The sequence below is a fragment of the Oncorhynchus mykiss genome, chromosome 10 (genome assembly GCF_013265735.2).
Source record: "Oncorhynchus mykiss isolate Arlee chromosome 10, USDA_OmykA_1.1, whole genome shotgun sequence".
In the NCBI taxonomy this organism is placed as follows: domain Eukaryota; kingdom Metazoa; phylum Chordata; class Actinopteri; order Salmoniformes; family Salmonidae; genus Oncorhynchus; species Oncorhynchus mykiss.
Genome location: NC_048574.1, coordinates 8,812,133 through 8,830,175, shown reverse-complemented (window position 1 = coordinate 8,830,175; position 18,043 = coordinate 8,812,133). Strand labels below are relative to the sequence as shown.

The following is an 18,043-nucleotide window of genomic DNA, read 5'->3' as shown; positions in this document are numbered from 1 at the left end:
TCACCGTAGGGATGATGCAGAGTTTCCTCCAGATGTGACACTTGGCAATCAGGCCAAAGAGTTCATAACTCTGGAGCTCTGTCAGAGTTAGCATCGGGTTCTTGGTCACCTTCCTGACCAAGGTCTTTCTCCCCCAATTGCTCAGTTTGGCCGGGCGGCCAGCTCTAAGAAGAGTCTTGGTGGTTCCAAACTTCTTCCATTTAAGAATGATGGAGGCCATTGTGTTCTTGGGGACCTTCAATGCCGCAGAATTGTTTTGGTACCCGTTCCCAGATCTGTGCCTCGACACAATCCTGACTTCGGAGCTCTACAGACAATTACTTCGACCTCATGGCTTGGTTTTTGCTCTGACATACACTGTCAACTGTGGGACCTTATATAGACAGGTATGCCAAATATGCCTTTCCAAATCAAGTCCAATCAATTGAATTTACCACAGGTGGACTCTAAACCAGTTGTAGAAACATTTCATGGAGCTCAATTTCAAGTTTCATAGCAAAGTGTCTGAATACTCATGTAAATAACGCATTTCTGTCTTTTATTTATAATACATTTGCAAACATTTCTAAAAAACTGTTTTTGCTTTGTCATTATGGGGTATTGTGATGTCATTATGGGGTATTGTGATGTCATTGTGGGGTATTGTGATGTCATTATGGGGTATTGTGTGTAGATTGATGAGGAAAACATGTCATTTAATAAATTTTAGGGGCTCCCGAAGGCACTTCATCTCAGTGTAAGAGGTGTCACTGCAGTCCCTGGTTCATATCCAGCCTGCATCACATCTGGCCGTGACTGGGAGTCCAATAGGGCGGTGCACAATTGGCCCAGCGTTGGCTGGGGTAGGCCGTCATTGTAAATAAGAATTTGTTCTTAACTGACTTGCCTAGTAAAATAAAGGTTAACAATTTTAGAATAAGGCTGTAACGTAACAAAATGTGAAAAAAAGTGAAGGGATCAGAATACTTTCCAAATGCGCTGCATAAAATGGCTGTGCCTCTTCACAGTCCCCTTCGTGCAGTAATGTGTGCTTTTATCTGTTTTTTGAAACTGGTTTTATTGCTACCTTGAGTTATCTTGGGTGGCAGTGAGTTCCATGTAGTCATGTTACCTGGGTTACCAGAGAGTTCCATGTAGTCATGTTACCTGGGTTACCAGAGAGTTCCATGTAGTCATGTTACCTGGGTTACCAGAGAGTTCCATGTAGTCATGTTACCTGGGTTACCAGAGAGTTCCATGTAGTCATGACTCTATTTAATCCTGTGCGTTTCCCAGCCTCTGTTCTGAACCTGGGGACTGTGAAGAGACCTCTGGTTGCATGTCTTGTGTTGTACCGATGAGTGTCCGAACTGTGTGCCAACTTCTTGAACAGACAGTTTGATACCATCAACACCTCACACAAAGACCCAGAGTGAAGCAGTCAAATTTCTCCTTAACTTTGAGCCAGAAGAGATGTACATGCATGTTACTGACCATTTCCCTCCATTGCCTAGTTAAATAAAGGTTACATTTAAACATAAAACAAACATATAATTGTGATGCGTGCTGCACAGTTTGGCCGGGCAGCCAGCTCTAGGAAGAGTCTTGGTGGTTCCAAACTTCTTCCATTTAAAATCCGTTGAGCCGTCAGCGTACATATACACACAGGCTTTATTCAAGGTCAGTGGGAGGTCATTTGTAAAAACAGAAACGGCTCTAGCTGGATGCCCTGCGGTACACCACACTCAACTGAATTTGCATGAGAGAGGCTTCCATTAACGAAAACTCTCAATCATAATAAGGCAGAGGATACAAATCCAAAACACCTATGTTTTTTTTAGCAATAGGTTATGATCAATGACATTGAAAGCTGCACTGACGTCAAACAAAACAGCTCCCACAATCTTCTTACTATCAATTTCTTTCAGCCAATCATCTTCATTTGTGTCAGTGCCAGGCATGTGGAGAGTCCTTCCCTATACGCGTGCTGAAAGTATGTTGTTCATTTGTTCTCTGCAAAAAAAACTTTGTATTTGATCAAACACATTTTTTTTTCTAAAAGTTTGCTAAGAACTTGTAGCAGGCTGATTGGTTGGCTGTTTGAACCATTAACAGGGTGCTCTGCAATTTTCTTTAACCTTTATTTAACTAGGCAAGCCAGTTAAGAACAAATTCTTATTTACATTGACAGGCTACCAGGGAACAGTGGGTTAGCTGCCTTGTTCAGGGGCAGAACGACAGATTTTCACCTTGTCAGCTTGGGGATTCAAACCAGCAACATTTCGGCTATTGTCCCACTGATCTAACCACTAGGCAACCTGCTGCCACTATTATTGTCACGTCCTGACCTTAGTTCCTGTTTTATGTCTCTGTTTTAGTTTGGTCAAGGCGTGAGTTGGGGTGGGCATTCTATGTTTTTGTTCTATGTTTTGTATTTCTGCTTTTGGCCTGGTATGGCTCCCAATCAGAGGCAGCTGTCGTTCGTTGTCTCTGAACCATACTTAGGTAGCCTGTGTTCCCACTATGATTTATGGGTAGTTGTTTACTGTTTTGTGTATTCACCTGACAGAACTGTTTAGTTTCTTCCGTTCACTTTATTATTTTGTTTTGTGTGATCAGTCTAATACATTAACATGGACACTTACCACGCTGCATATTGGTCCGATCCTTCCTACTCCCCCTGAGACGACGAAGAGATTCGTTACAATTATTGTGTAGCTGAATTACCTTTTCCTCCCTCCATGTCTGAGGGCACACACCATCTTCTAGGGTTAAATTGAAGATGTGGCAAAATGGATTTGTATTCCGCTACCAACCTCAGCAATTTACCATCCAGGTAAATAGCAACAATCCTATCACCTCTTCCACTCCCACTTTGTGGAACTCTCCACTACAGTGCTTGTATTTCATTATTTGGTCCATTATGCATGAATACAAAGGCTCAGCATTTGTTGTTTGCATGTCATACCTAAGTTTGCTAATCTTGTCAACAAAAAAGTTATTAAAATGGTTGACAATATCAAAGGGTTTTCTTATGAACAAGCCCTCTGCCTCAATGAAGGATAGAGACAAGTTTTTTTTGTTGCCTAGAATTTCATTTAAAGTATTACAGAGCTTTTAACTCTCATTCATCTTTGTTCCATTTTTTTCTTCTTCTCTTTGTTTAGTTACGTGATTTCTCAATTTACTGTATGTTTGCCAGTCTGCTGTGTTGGTAGACTTATTTGCTATTCCCTTTGCCTCATCCCTCTCAGCTATACAGTTTTTCAACTCATCATCTATCCATGGGGATTTGGCAGTTCTAACAGTCAGTTTCGGTGCCTTAGTACCATGGCACCGACAGAGATGGTCGCCTCGCTTGGAGTTCTTAGGAAACTACGCAGTATTGCGTTTTTTTAATGTATTATTTCTTACATTGTTACCGGAGGAAATCTTAAGTCGTATTACATACAGCCGAGAAGAACTATTGGATATAATAGCAACGTCAACTTACCAACATTACAACCAGGAATATGACTTTCCCGAAGCGGATCCTCTGTTCGGACCACCACCCAGGACACTTGATCTAATTCCAGTAGTCGACCCAAAACAACGGCGCCGCAGAAGGGGCAGACGAAGCCACCTGGTCAGGTCCGTAGACGGGCACATCGCCCACCGCTCCCGAGTATACTACTCGCCAATGTCCAGTCTCTTGACAACAAGGTAGAATACATTCGTGCAAGGATTGCCTTCCAGAGAGACATCAGAGATTGTAACATTATTTGTTTCACGGAAACATGGCTCACTCGGGATATGTTGTCGGAATTGGTTCAGCTCCCGGGCTTCTCCTTGCATCATGCCGACAGAGATAAATCTCTCTGGGAAGAAGGAGGGTGTATGCTTCATGATTAACGACTCATGGTGTAGTCTTAACAACATACAGGAACTCAAGTCCTTCTGCTCACCCGATCTACAATTCCTTACAATCAAATGGCAATTTTACCTACCAAGAGAATTCTCGTCAGTTATGGTCACAGCTGTGTACATTCCCCCTCAAGCAGACACCAAGATGGCCACCAAGGAACTTCGCTGGACTATATGCAAACTGGAAACCATGTATCCTGAGGATACATTTATTGTTGCTGGGGATTTTAACAAAGCAAATTTGAGAACAAGGCAAGCCCTCCGCCCCCTCCCTTCGGCAAATCTGACCACGACGCCATCTTATAGGCAGAAACTCAAACAGGATGTACCAGTGACGAGAAACATTCAACGCTGGTCCGACCAATCGGAATCCACGCTTGAAGATTGTTTTGATCACGCGGACTGGAATATGTTCCGGTCAACCTCAGAACAACATAAACCTATATGCTGACTCTGTGAGTGTGTTTATAAAGAAGTGCATTGGAGATGTTGTACCCACTGTGACTATTAAAACCTACCCTAACCAGAAACCGTGGATGGATGGTGGAATTTGCGCAAAACTGAATATAAACAGTGTAGTTATTCCCTCTGAAAGGCAATTCAACAAGCAAAATGCCAGTACAACGTGTTAATCCTAGCAAGGCTGATGGCCCAGACGGAATACCTATGTAAGAATGCTGTTCATTGACTACAGCTCAGAATTTAACACCATAGTACCCACCAAGCTCATCATCAAGCTGGAGGCCCTGGGTTTCAACCCCGCCCTGTGCAATTGGGTCCTGGACTTTCTGTTGGGCCGCCCCCAGGTGGTGAAGATAGGAAACAACATCTCCCTTAACACGGGGGCCCCACAAGGGTGTGTTCTCAGCCCTCTCCTGTACTCCCTGTTCACCCACGATTGCGTGACCATGCACGCCTCCAACTCAATCATCAAGTTTGCAGACGACACAACAGTAGTAGGCCTCATTACCAACAACAACGAGACAGCAGGGGGGGGGGGGGGGGTTGGAGTCAGAAAAACAATCTCTCACTCAATGACAACAAAACAAAGTTTTCAGTTCCTCTGCATGCACAAACTGGTCCACCCACACAGACAGTGTGGTGAAGAAGGCGCAACAGTACCTCTTCAGCTTCAGGAGGCTGAAGAAATTTGGCTTGTCACCCAGAACCCTGACAAACTTTTACAGATGAACAATCGAGAGTATCCTGTCGGTACAGCCTGGTACGGCAACTACACCACCCTCAACTGCAAGGCTCTCCAGAGGGTGGTGCGGTCTGCACAACGCATAACCTGCCCTCCATGACACCTACAGCACCCGATGTCACAGGAAGGCCAAAAAGATCATGAAGGACATCAACCACCCGAGCCACTGCCTGTTCACACCACTATCATCCAGAAGGCGAGGTCAGTACAGGTGCATCAAAGCTGGGACCGAGAAACTGAAAAACAGCTTCTATCTCAAGACCATCAGACTGCTAAACAGCCATCACTAACTCAGAGAGGCTGCTGCCCTCATTGAGACCCAATCACTGGCCACTTTAATAAATGGATCACTAGTCACTTTAAACAATACCACTTTAAATAATGCCACTTTAATAAAGTTTACATATCTTACATTACTCATATCACATGTATATATGTATAAACTGTATTTTATGCCATCTATTGCACCTTGCCTACGCCGCTTGGCCATCGCTCATCCATATACTTACATGTACATGTTCTCATTCACCTCTTTAGATTTGTGTCATTAGGTAGTTGTTGGGTAATTCTTAGATTACTCCTTAGATATTACTGCACCGTCGGAACTAGAAGCACAAACATTTCGTAAACACTCGCATTAACATCTGCTAACCATGTGCATGTGACAAATAAAATTGGATTAGATTTGATTTGATGGGCGCATGCAGATCAGTAACTGGAAGAAGCAGTTACTGATATGTGCAGCGTCCGGATGTTCCTCATTACACACATCAGACCAACACATAGTTTTACATGTTCAACATAGGAATCATTGCAAAACCTCTTGTATGATCTTTGGAATTATTATTCTTAATTTTAATATATATTTTTTTTGATATGGCTATTGTACTGTATAATGACCACTACATCCGATGGGTGTGGATACTACTTTAGAGCAGATTGTGATCAATACAAGTGGATGATTTAGTTCCCGTTGTTTTTGCAAATACCGGGGTAGGTTGACTGATGACTTGAACCAGATTGCAGGCCCTGGTTGCAGCTTAGAGATTATTTCTGAATGGGCAACTTGATGACAACCAGTCAATATTTTGGTCACCCAGAAAATATACCTCTCTATTGACATCACATACATTATCCAACATTTCACACGTATCGTCCAAATACTGACTGTTAGCACTTGGTGGTCTATAGCAACTTCCTAGGAGAATGATCTTTAGTCGGGGCAGATGAACCTGTCGCCATATTACTTCTATGTCATCTGACATGAGGTCCTCTCTCAGCCTGACAGGAATATGACTCTGGACATACATGGCAACACCTCCTCCATTTGCATTTCTATCGTTCCTATATATTCTATAACCACGTATGACGAGAGAACATGAAATATTAGAAAGACAAAGCGCTAATAACAACGCAAGTCTATCGATACACCTGGTAGTGCGAGTGGATAGGGGGAGCGCGTTTTATGGCTTATAAAATTATTGAATAAAGTGTTGACATCTGCTAATCATGTGTATGTGACAAATACATTCAAAAATACCAGGGTATTTTGAGTCAAATCTTAGAAGAAAACCCTGATGTAGACGGCTTGGCTGTCGAAAAGGTTGGATATTATAAAAAATATATATATTATTTTTTTTGCATCTGAGCTCCTAGAGTGTGCGGCTCTCCTTTTATTTACGAATAAAAATCTTAAACATGAACTCACTCCTAAAAACAGCATCTCTTTGCTGTATTACGTTGGCATTCTCTCTCCAGTCATGGTTTTTAAAGTTTTTAAATCTCACACAGTAGAGTCGACTATCAACTGTCAACTTCGCTGTGGGCTTGTGGAAGCTGCAGACCATGTGATCTGAGCTACCTGATTGGCCAGCGGACGGGCTATAGGTGCACTTGACTTCCTCTCTGGGCCCACCGGGTAGGCGGAGTTTGTACCTCTAGACACATGAAATGGTTTCAATTGGGAACACTCCGACTAACCGTCACGCAGGGCAGCTAAATCAACCTACCGCAAACGGTGTTAAAATGAGAATAAAAATAGTAACGGAAGGCTTCAACGTTGAGCTTTTTAAAGAAATGTTTGGTGATTGACTAGGAAAGCCTTGGTGACCACTGGCATACAAAAAAAAACAGTTTTACAACGTAGGAGCAGGCCCAACCTGTCATTTCGGTTTCATGCTCAAATGAATATTGATGGGCTTTAGTATGGATCCGATCTAAGCAGCATCTGTCACCCGGTTTTTAATTGACAGACTGACGGGGATGTTAAAAGCCTTTGTTGTTGTTTTCACGTGGGTTCAGTATCCTGTGGAATTGAATAAGAAAAGGCTGCAGTTAGCTACTGAATATTCTGAGTTAAGGGTCATTGCTTGTCCAGCCCCGTGAAGGAAGAATTAATCATCCATACCCTGTGGACACCCAAAGCAAGGTTGGACTGGCGCTATTAACTGGAAATAACCTAAACCTCCACACTATCACTTCCCTTTCCCCCAAAAAGACAGCTCATCCTAGTGTAGAGTGAAATCCTACAATACTACAGATGACCAGGTAAGTCTTGTGTAGAGTAAAATCCTACAGTGCTACAGATGACCAGGTAAGTCTTGTGTAGAGTGAAATCCTACAGTGCTACAGATGACCAGGTAAGTCTTGTGTAGAGTGAAATCCTACAGTACTACAGATGACCAGGTAAGTCTTGTGTAGAGTGAAATCCTACAGTACTACAGATGACCAGGTAAGTCTTGTGTAGAGTGAAATCCTACAGTACTACAGATGACCAGGTAAGTATTGTGTAGAGTGAAATCCTACAGTGCTACAGATGACCAGGTAAGCCTTGTGTAGAGTAAAATCCTACAGTGCTACCGATGACCAGGTAAGTCTTGTGTAGAGTAAAATCCTACAGTGCTACAGATGACGAGGTAAGTCTTGTGTAGAGTGAAATCCTACAGTGCTACAGATGACCAGGTAAGTCTTGTGTAGAGTGAAATCCTACAGTGCTAAAGATGACCTGATAAGTCTTGTGTAGAGTGAAATCCTACAATACTACAGATGACCAGGTAAGTCTTGTGTAGAGTGAAATCCTACAGTACTACAGATGACCAGGTAAGTCTGGTGTAGAGTGAAATCCTACAGTACTACAGATGACCAGGTAAGTCTGGTGTAGAGTGAAATCCTACAGTACTACAGATGACCAGGTAAGTCTTGTGTAGAGTGAAATCCTACAGTACTACAGATGACCAGGTAAGTCTGGTGTAGAGTGAAATCCTACAGTACTACAGATGACCAGGTAAGTCTGGTGCTTGGAGTTTGTGGAAGTGTAGGTGATTTAAAAGAGAGACCAGTATCATTACTCAGACTGTGGGAGGTTCCCTTCAGTGAACCATCATAAAAAACACACGCTGCGGAAGAGAAAGCAGTCCCGACAAGCGGCTAATAGGAAGACCCTGTGAAACAGGAGGAATGTATGAAAAAAAATCCCAGGTCAGAGGGAGACAGAGACGTGGAGCTCACCTTGTCGGACGTACTCCTGGTGCTCGTGGCACACCAGCTCAGCCACGCAGCCCCCGTAGTGCAGGTGCGTGTCGCGGTCATAGGCCTTGAGCGTCTCACTGGAGCTGTAGGACTTCTGGGTGGCCACGCGGCACTCCTCCGGCTGCAGGGACGCGGTGGCGTGTTGGAGGTCCTTCCTGCAGCGGCCCCGGGTCAGGGATCGGTGCGGACGCTCCTTCATGTCCATCTCCACGGTGACCGGCGCTGCTGCTCTTAGAGGATTGGCTCAGGTCAAGGCTCTGACCTGTTAGGGGTGACAGAGAGGGAGGGGTGGGGGTGGAGAGAGAGCAGAGAGAGAGAGCAGAGAGAGCAGAGAGAGAGAGCAGAGAGAGCAGAGAGAGAGAGCAGAGAGAGCAGAGAGAGAGAGCAGAGAGAGCAGAGAGAGAGAGCAGAGAGAGCAGAGAGAGAGAGCAGAGAGAGCAGAGAGAGCAGAGAGAGCAGAGAGAGCAGAGAGAGAGAGAGCAGAGACAGAGAGAGAGCAGAGACAGAGAGAGATAGAGAGAGAGAGAGAGCAGAGTGAGCATGAAAACAGACACACCGAAGTAAAGCGTTTCACTTTCTAAAATACTAAGATCATGCTGCACTGAACTGTGTTGTCTTAGGTAAGGTTCTTAACTTCAGTACCTATCCTCCTACACAACGAGATATAATCCCTTATTCTGCCTGTGAGAGTCAAACTGTTTCTGAAGAAATGGAAAGAAATATACCATACAGGCATTTAACAGTGCACGTCTATTTTGGAGAAGTCATGTCGACAGAATGAGAGCCCCATGGGGATTGATTTAGTTGTCTCATTCCACATCTCCTGCTGAGGTTAAAGATATATACAGACACTTATCAACACCTGACTGACTACACTGTCAAAACACAGTCAGAACACACTCTACCCCCCACACACACAGCGAGCAGGCAGTCTCAACAGGAGGGACGAGGACTGGGGATCCTCACCATGTCTCAGGCTCATTATCACTTGGTGAGTAAGTTATTTTCTGACTAACATAGTGGAGAGAGAGAGAGAGAGAGAGAGAGAGAGAGAGAGAGAATCATAGCTAGAAGGCTCTGCTGGAGGGAGGAGGCATCCTTCCAGACGCTCCACATTGACACCAGCCCACTCTGCATCTGTCTGTTAGGCTGAGGCTGTGCTACCCCAGCCAGAAACCAGCCAGGGCCTCCACCACCACCAGCTACTGAGCAGCAGGAAATTAGGGCCTCAAAGAGCAGGTAGTACATAATGCATCTCTTTTGTAAACAGTAGACTTCTGTTAGAACAAAACAGTAAGATTCCTTTTTGTGATCCACCTTAAATCGTTCACACAGCAACAGGTTCAAGTGAATTGCACAAAATGATAGAACAAAAGGACTATTGTTTGAAGCTCACAGACATACGTTGGAAAGATTGTTATTAAGTTGTCCTTGCTACACTTTACCAACCGATAAGCAGTGTATGAAAGAAAAAAAAATATTTTCTCTCAACCCTTTTTTGTAGTTACACATGTCTCCAGGAAAACAAGGACAAATCTATTGATAACAGCTTTGCATAGGAAGCTTTTGAACATTTCGTCTTAAAGAGACTCTCCGGTACTTTTACAACTAAGGACCCTCTGAGTGAGTTGGTACTTTAAAATTGTGAAAGCCCTTAAAGAGATTCTCCGGTACTTTTACAACTAAGGACCCTCTGAGTGAGTTGGTACTTTAAAATTGTGGAAGCTCTTAAAGAGATTCTCCGGTACTTTTACAACTAAGGACCCTCTGAGTGAGTTGGTACTTTAAAATTGTGGAAGCCCTTAAAGAGATTCTCCGGTACTTGTGTATACTTTTTAGCCAGTAACTCTGAAAGAAGCGCTCATGAGCCAAAAGTGGTCCCCGAACATTTCACTACCTGTGCAGATATGTGCACCACGTCATTGCTCACTCTCTCGCTCTGCTGTGTGTGCATCTTGCTAGCTGTAAATCAAATGGATAGGGGCTGAAGCTCATTGGCTAGAACTTAAATTGCTACGGGGCTGGCCCACGTGGGGGAAAGTTCAAGGGAAAAGGGCGCAGCAAAACATGGGATTTTGTGGTTAATTGAGGTAAAACAGTAATTCTGTTAATAGATTATGCATGTACAGCGGGGCAAAAAAGTATTTAGTCAGCCACCAATTGTGCAAGTTCTCCCACTTAAAAAGATGAGAGAGGCCTGTAATTTTCATCATAGGTACACTTCAACTATGACAGACAAAATGAGAAAAAAAATCCAGAAAATCACATTGTAGGATTTTTAATGCATTTATTTGCAAATTATGCTGGGAAATAAGTATTTGGTCACCTACAAACAAGCGAGATTTCTGGCTCTCACAGACCTGTAACCTCTTCTTTAAGAGGCTCCTCTGTCCTCCACTCGTTACCTGTATTAATGGCACCTGTTTGAACTTGTTATCAGTATAAAAGACACCTGTCTTTTAAAGTGGGAGAACTTGCACAATTGGTGGCTGACTAAATACTTTTTTGCCCCACTGTATGTACTATGCATTGACACATCCAGCCTAAAGCGGAGAGGTTTCAAAATATTTAGAAGTCACCAAAGTTCCGGAGCATGTCTTTAATTCCACTGACTGTGCTTGTTGCTGTGGGCAGATCCATATTTTTAATAAGGTTTTATTTGAAGTGTTTACATAATCAAGAGGAATCTCCGCTCTGGGCATTGATTACCAGCAGTACTTATACTCACAAAGGCCTCATCATGTGAAGTGGTAAACACTGGCGCTCATCTGGACTGACAATAATAACCCACTCAACAATAGACAAGGAGAGAGTCATGATGACAAATAAAAGCCAGTTTCTTTTATGTAGGTCTCTCATGTACTATGTATGACTCCAGCCAACCTTGCTCGTGGTCACAGATTAAGGAGGGGTGGGATTGTGTTCAATAGGACGAAAGGATCCATGTTGGATTGTCAAAGATCAGTTTGAGAGCCAGGAGAGACTCATGGTGGAGCCTCGGGGCAGAGAGAGATAGAGTGATGAAACAGCATTATAGAGGAGAGGTTAGAGCCGAATGAAAAGCATCAAAGGCAGGGATACGTGAAGCTATATGAGGTATTGTAGCAATTATCAAGATGAAGTGCACTAAGGGTTCTCATTAAAGAGCTTTCAACCTGGACCCGGTTTCCCAAAAGCATCTTAAGGCTAAGTTCATCGTAAGAACCTTCGTAGGAACATCGTTAAATCTCAAGAGTTTTTTTTCCCAAAACCATCGTTATTAACGTTGCACTTCAAAACACTCGTAATCCAACGGCTAACCCCCCTCCCGCATCACATTACAAGCAGTATAGAACATAGAATCACATGGTCTATCCGTCTCTCTGTGACTGCCCATAATTTTAGAACAAAGTTGACTACCACAAATACAAAGTTGTCAATGTCTTTGCAATTGATACAAACAAGTGCTTCAAATGAAACCTGAGATGACTGCATTAAAATATAAATTTGAGTGGACAAAACATTAGGAACACCTTTCTAATGTTGAGTTGCACCCCCTTTTTCCCTCAGAAGAGCCTCAATTCATCAGGGCAGGGACTCTACAAGGTGTCAAAAACGTTCCACTGGGATGCTGGACCATGTTGACTCCAATGCTTTCCACAGTTGTGTGAAGCTGGCTGGATGTCCTTTGGGTGGTGGACCGTTCTTGATACACACAGGAAACTGTTAAGCGTGGAAAAACCCAGCAGCGTTGCAGTGCTTGACACAAACCTGTGTGCCTGGCACCTACTACCATACAATGTCTTTCCCATTCACCCTCTGATTGGCACACATACATATGTCTTGAGACAGAAAAATCATTCTTTAACCTGTATCCTCGCCTTCATCTACACTGATTGAAGTGGATTTAATAAGTGACATAAACAAGGGAGCATAGCTCTCACCTGGTCAGTCTATGTCATGGAAAGAGCAGGTGTTCTTTATGTTTTTTTTGCACTCAGTGTAAATAGACTACAATATGCCTATTTCATTCTTATTGAAAAAATGTAATGTTCTATAAATTGAGTTATATTTTGGATACCTGTCGGATACCATCTGTAATTTGTCTCAATATAATGTTACGCTGATGTGTAGCCTAACGCGCGTAATGACGTAAATTTGTATGATTTGTGTACAGGCAGGGCTCCCTTGAAAAAGAAGACTTGGTCTCAATGGGATTTCCCTGCTAAAATAAATGTTAAATAAAATAACGTTCATTTTTATTGGGTCAGTGGCGTGTATTCATAGGGGCCAAGGGAAGCCAGCCCCCCCCCCCCAAACGAAAAAAACAATAATTTAAAAAAATATATTTTGTCTCTTTGTTTTTTATCATTTTCCTTAAATTCGCAAGATGCTGAACGTATTTCACCGGAGAAAGCACCCGAGCGAACGAAACAGCTCCCCCCTGTCTCTATATGTGTAGCCCATCTATCTGATGCTGTCTGGTCAAAAAAAAAAGTATGACGTTGTTGCCGCACATAACATTGAATGCAAGGGAAGCCAGCGAGGATTTGTCCTTTCTTCCTAAAACATATATATAAAATAATAGCCAATCAGCGTTGCGATAAACTGAACGAGCTCAACCGTGAATGGTTCTGGCGCACCACATTTTTTTTAAATAAGAAAAAAGGGAAGCCAGTTTGGATTTGGCTTCACACCAATCACATCACATCAAAAACCAAACATGATTGACAGAAAAAACAGGAATTGTTGCATCTCGTTGTGGTGCTTTCCTCCAGTGGCCAGCTAGCTAGCTAAACTTGTCCCTTTGTTAAATTAGAACATGGATGGAGATAGGGATTTGGACTGATGGCGATTCTAGCCTGAGAGGATGGAAGTTCAATATGTAGCTAGATGTAGTAGGCAAATGTTAACTAGCTGGTTCATTATTGCCCATGAAAGGAAGTTAGGTTAGCGAGCAGGCATTTTAGACAGTTAGCCTCGGCAACATAAAAGAGAGGATGGCATTGGTGTTTCTTTCTAAGTGAGTGAGGCGAGGTGAGGTGAGTCAACATGTTTTTTTTATTCTTGCGAGCACACACACACACACACACACACACACACACACACAAATCAGTACCATGGACAGCCATATGATATTTAGCTTACGTTGATTGGACTAAATTAAAGTATTAGAAGCATAGGTGAGTTGATGATGTTGAAATGTTAAAGTTGAAATGGTGCTGGAATATTGGAGGCACCTCCTGTTTTCTTTGTGACTTGCGACTTGCCTATCGCTCCATGGTTCTAAATCAATAGTGTAGTAGTACGAAAATGTCTAAAACATTAACTTTCTTGACCATGCTGTAGGTCATGTAACTGTTTGTTACATGCGATATGTTTTGTGGAATTCATCGGAGAGATGTTTCTCTACGGTTTTGTGATGAAACACAGGTGTGTTTATTCTGCCATTGTGTCTTCTTACTGTCTCGGACTTAGAGGTATATATCACGGTAGGAATGCATATGAACTAACAGGTTATAGAGCAAACAACGCAATTATTACAACACATTGGTTGTAATATGGCTATTTTCTTCCTGGCTTGGCTTCCCCAGCGATTTTACCCACACACCGCTACTGTAAGCATTAGAATAAGCCTCCTCGATATTTGCAGCCGTAGGTGGTAATGTCTCTCTAGCAGCTGGTACGTCATCAGTATTGTGAAATAATTAGAATTTTAAAGGTGATTGGAATTGAGAAAGCTGATTCCGAGAGCAGCCCTGCCTTTCTTTCCATCCTATCAGTATCGACCCATGTACCAACGTCACACTGTTCTCTCTGAGTGGTGTTTTGGGAAACGTGTGTTACATTGTCGGCTGTTGTAGGAAAGACGCAACGCTAAAAATACTCCTAAGTGGTAGTCTTAATTACCAACAACGACGAGACGGCCTACAGTGGTAGGCTTGATTACCAACAACGATGAGACGGCCTACAGTGGTAGGCTTGATTACCAACAACGACGAGACGGCCTACATTGGTAGGCTTGATTACCAACAACAATGAGACGGCCTACAGTGGTAGGCTTGATTACCAACAACGACGAGACGGCCTACAGTGGTAGGCTTGATTACCAACAACGACGAGACGGCCTACAGGGAGGAGGTGAGGGTCCTCGGAGTGTGGTGTCAGGAAAATAACCTCACACTCAACATCAACAAAACAAAGGAGATGATCGTGGACTTCAGGAAACAGCAGAGGGAGCACCCCCCTCCACATCGACGATCCACATCGACGGGACAGTAGTGGAGAAGGTAGTAAGTTTTAAGTTCCTCTACGTACACATCACAGACAAACTGAATTGGTCCACCCATACAGACAGCGTCGTGAAGAAGGCGCAGCAGTGCTTCTTCAACCTCAGGAGGCTGAAGAAATGTGGCTTGTCACCAAAAGCACTCACAAACTTTTACAGATGCACAATCGAGAGCATCCTGTCGGGCTGTATCACCGCCTGGTACGGCAACTGCTCCACCCACAACCGTAAGGCTCTCCAGAGGGTAGTGAGGTCAGCACAACACTTCACTGGGGGCAAACTACCTGCCCTCCAGGACACCTACACCACCCGATGTCACAGGAAGGCCATAAAGATCATCAAGGACAACAACAACCCGAGCCACTGCCTCTTCACCCCACTATCATCCAGAAGGCGAGGTCAGTACAGGTGCATCAAAGCAGGGACTGAGAGACTGAAAAACAGCTTCTATCTCAAGGCCACCAGACTGTTAAACAGCCACCACTAACATTGAGTGGCTGCTGCCAACATACTGACTCAACTCCAGCCACTTTAATAATGGAAAAATGGATGTAAGAAATGTATCACTAGCCACTTTAAACAATGCCACTTAATATAATGTTTACATACCCTACATTACTCATCTCATATGTATATACTGTACTCGATACCACCTACTGCATCTTGCCTATGCCGTTCTGTACCATCACTCATTCATATATCTTTATGTACACATTCTTCATCCCTTTACACTCGTGTGTATAAGGTAGTAGTTTTGGAATTGTTAGGTTAGATTACTCGTTGGTTATTACTGCATTGTCGGAACTAGAAGCACAAGCATTTCGCTACACTCGCATTAACATCTGCTAACCATGTGTATGTGACAAATAAAATTTGATTTGATTTGATTTAAACCTAAGTTCCATTGCTATCGGGGAACCTAAGCAAGAGACAAGGACTGAATGGAATAACCCGCAATAATTACTTGAGCCCTGTTAACCACAACGATTCTAGGACAAATTGATCCTCAAGCCAGTCTACTCTCAATTACAAGAACACACATCATACCAGCACATAATTATGAATGTAAACATGGGGACTTGAAAACAGTTCATGCATCTGGATAAGAAGCGGAGACTTAATTGACTCATTAATCCTTTTAAAACTTGTGTGTGACTATGTGTCTGTTTTACTTGAGAGAGAGAGAGACAGAGAGAGAGAGAGAGAGACAGAGACAGAGAGAGAGACAGAGACAGAGACAGAGACAGAGACAGAGAGACAGAGAGACAGAGAGAGAGAGAGAGACAGAGACAGAGAGAGAGACAGAGAGAGAGAGAAAGAGAAAGAGAGAGAAAGAGAACATGCTCACACCTCCACAGAAAGTGGCACGTAAACAACAGAGGGATTTAAGATACAGTTCAATAAGGGAAAGGGAACATCATAAATGGGCACGGGCCCCAGTCAGTGCCAGATGAAGAGAAAAAACAATCTTGTGAGCTCACCATGGCAGCAGCAATCCACATACTCCATTTAAACTAATCCCTAAATCCACATTGGGCAAACCTCTCACTGCCCTAATCTGCCTGTAAACAAAGGGATTTGAAAGGGTGTTGTGACTGTGACCAGAGCTGTGATACCAGCAGTGATTCAGACACACCATGCCTGGCTGAGGACGGACACCTGTGGGTCCTGATGGTTTAATTGTGGCTGCTTGGAGGGTGGGGAGCCATGGTGGGGAGCCATGGTGGGGAGAGTTAGGAGCTAGCCCAACAGGGGTGGGGAGCCATGTTGGGGAGAGTTAGGAGCTAGCCCAACAGGGGTGGGGAGCCATGGTGGGGAGAGTTAGGAGCTAGCCCAACAGGGGTGGGGAGCCATGATGTGGAGAGTTAGGAGCTAGCCCAACAGGGGTGGGAGGCCATGTTGGGGAGAGTTAGGAGCTAGCCCAACAGGGGTGGGGAGCCATGGTGGGGAGAGTTAGGAGCTAGCCCAACAGGGGTGGGGAGCAATGATGGGGAGAGTTAGGAGCTAGCCCAACAGGGGTGGGGAGCCAAAGTGGGGAGAGTTAGGAGCTAGCCCAACAGGGGTGAAGAGAGTTAGGAGCTAGCCCAACAGGGGTGGGGAGAGTTAGGAGCTAGCCCAACAGGGGTGGGGAGAGTTAGGAGCTAGCCCAACAGGGGTGGAGAGAGTTAGGAGCTAGCCCAACAGGGGTTGGGAGAGTTAGGAGCTAGCCCAACAGGGGTGGGGAGAGTTAGGAGCTAGCCCAACAGGGGTGGGGAGAGTTAGGAGCTAGCCCAACAGGGAAATGACTGGATAAATTGGGAGATGGAAAAAAGGGAGAACATGCACCAGGGAGGAAGAGGATTAGGAAGAGGATGAGGAAGAAGAAGATGGTGTGGAATAGGAAAATTATGTGGAAGTGGAAGAGGATGTAGAAGACGAAGAGGATGTGGAAGAGGAAGAATATGAGGAAGAGGATATGGAAGAGGATGTGGAAGAGGAAGAATATGAGGAAGAGGATATGGAAGAGGATGTGGAAGTAGAAGAGGATGTGGAAGAGGAAGAATATGAGGAAGACGATGTGGATGAGGATGTGGAAGTGGGCAGCCTGCCAGGAAACAAGGGATAGTGCAGGAAAGTGGATGTGAGGAAGGAGAAAGAAAGAGGGGGGAGGAGAGGAAGACAGGTTATGGTGCAGAGAGCTCAAAATAGAAAGAGACCAGTGGGTAGAGGTAGAGGGTACCTGAGGATTTGCTGTGGATCAACTGAGCTGTGATGTGCCCTCAGGCACTCAAACTGCCGGTAGTCTCTGGAAGAACAGAGGTAGCCTGGCTAGACAGACAGAGAGACACATAGCAGGCTGGCTAGGGAACCAGAATAACAGAGAGTGTCTTTGTTGGAGCCTAGTGAGTCATGTAACTGACAGACTGGTAAAAAGGGCTTTTAATTGAGCTAAAGCTGCTACTTCAAGGTGAGAACTCAATAAACATGTATGGCATTTCACTGATTGATTATCGAGTGGCAGTGAAAGTTTCTCTCCCTTCTCACTACATGTTATTTTCCCTTTCAGTGTTTCAATAATTCCTTTTGATGATTCAAGACAGTTTCTCTGTACTAAACTTCAGGCTAAGATATCTCTAATCCCCCCACAGATGCTCAGGTGTGCCTTAAGCAATTCTATCTAT

The 18,043-nt window shown here is 44.0% G+C and overlaps 1 protein-coding gene across 1 annotated transcript in view; it reads right to left on the bottom strand.

The window, feature by feature from the left end:
• The window catches only part of LOC110533321 (teneurin-2-like), a 132,879-nt gene that overhangs the window by 63,794 nt on the left and 51,042 nt on the right, over window positions 1-18,043 (bottom strand). The window contains exon 2 of the mRNA XM_021617428.2: window positions 8,594-8,876. Within this exon, the coding sequence (XP_021473103.2) occupies window positions 8,594-8,819 (226 nt within the window). The 5' untranslated portion in view covers window positions 8,820-8,876. The remainder of the gene's footprint in view (window positions 1-8,593; window positions 8,877-18,043) is intronic.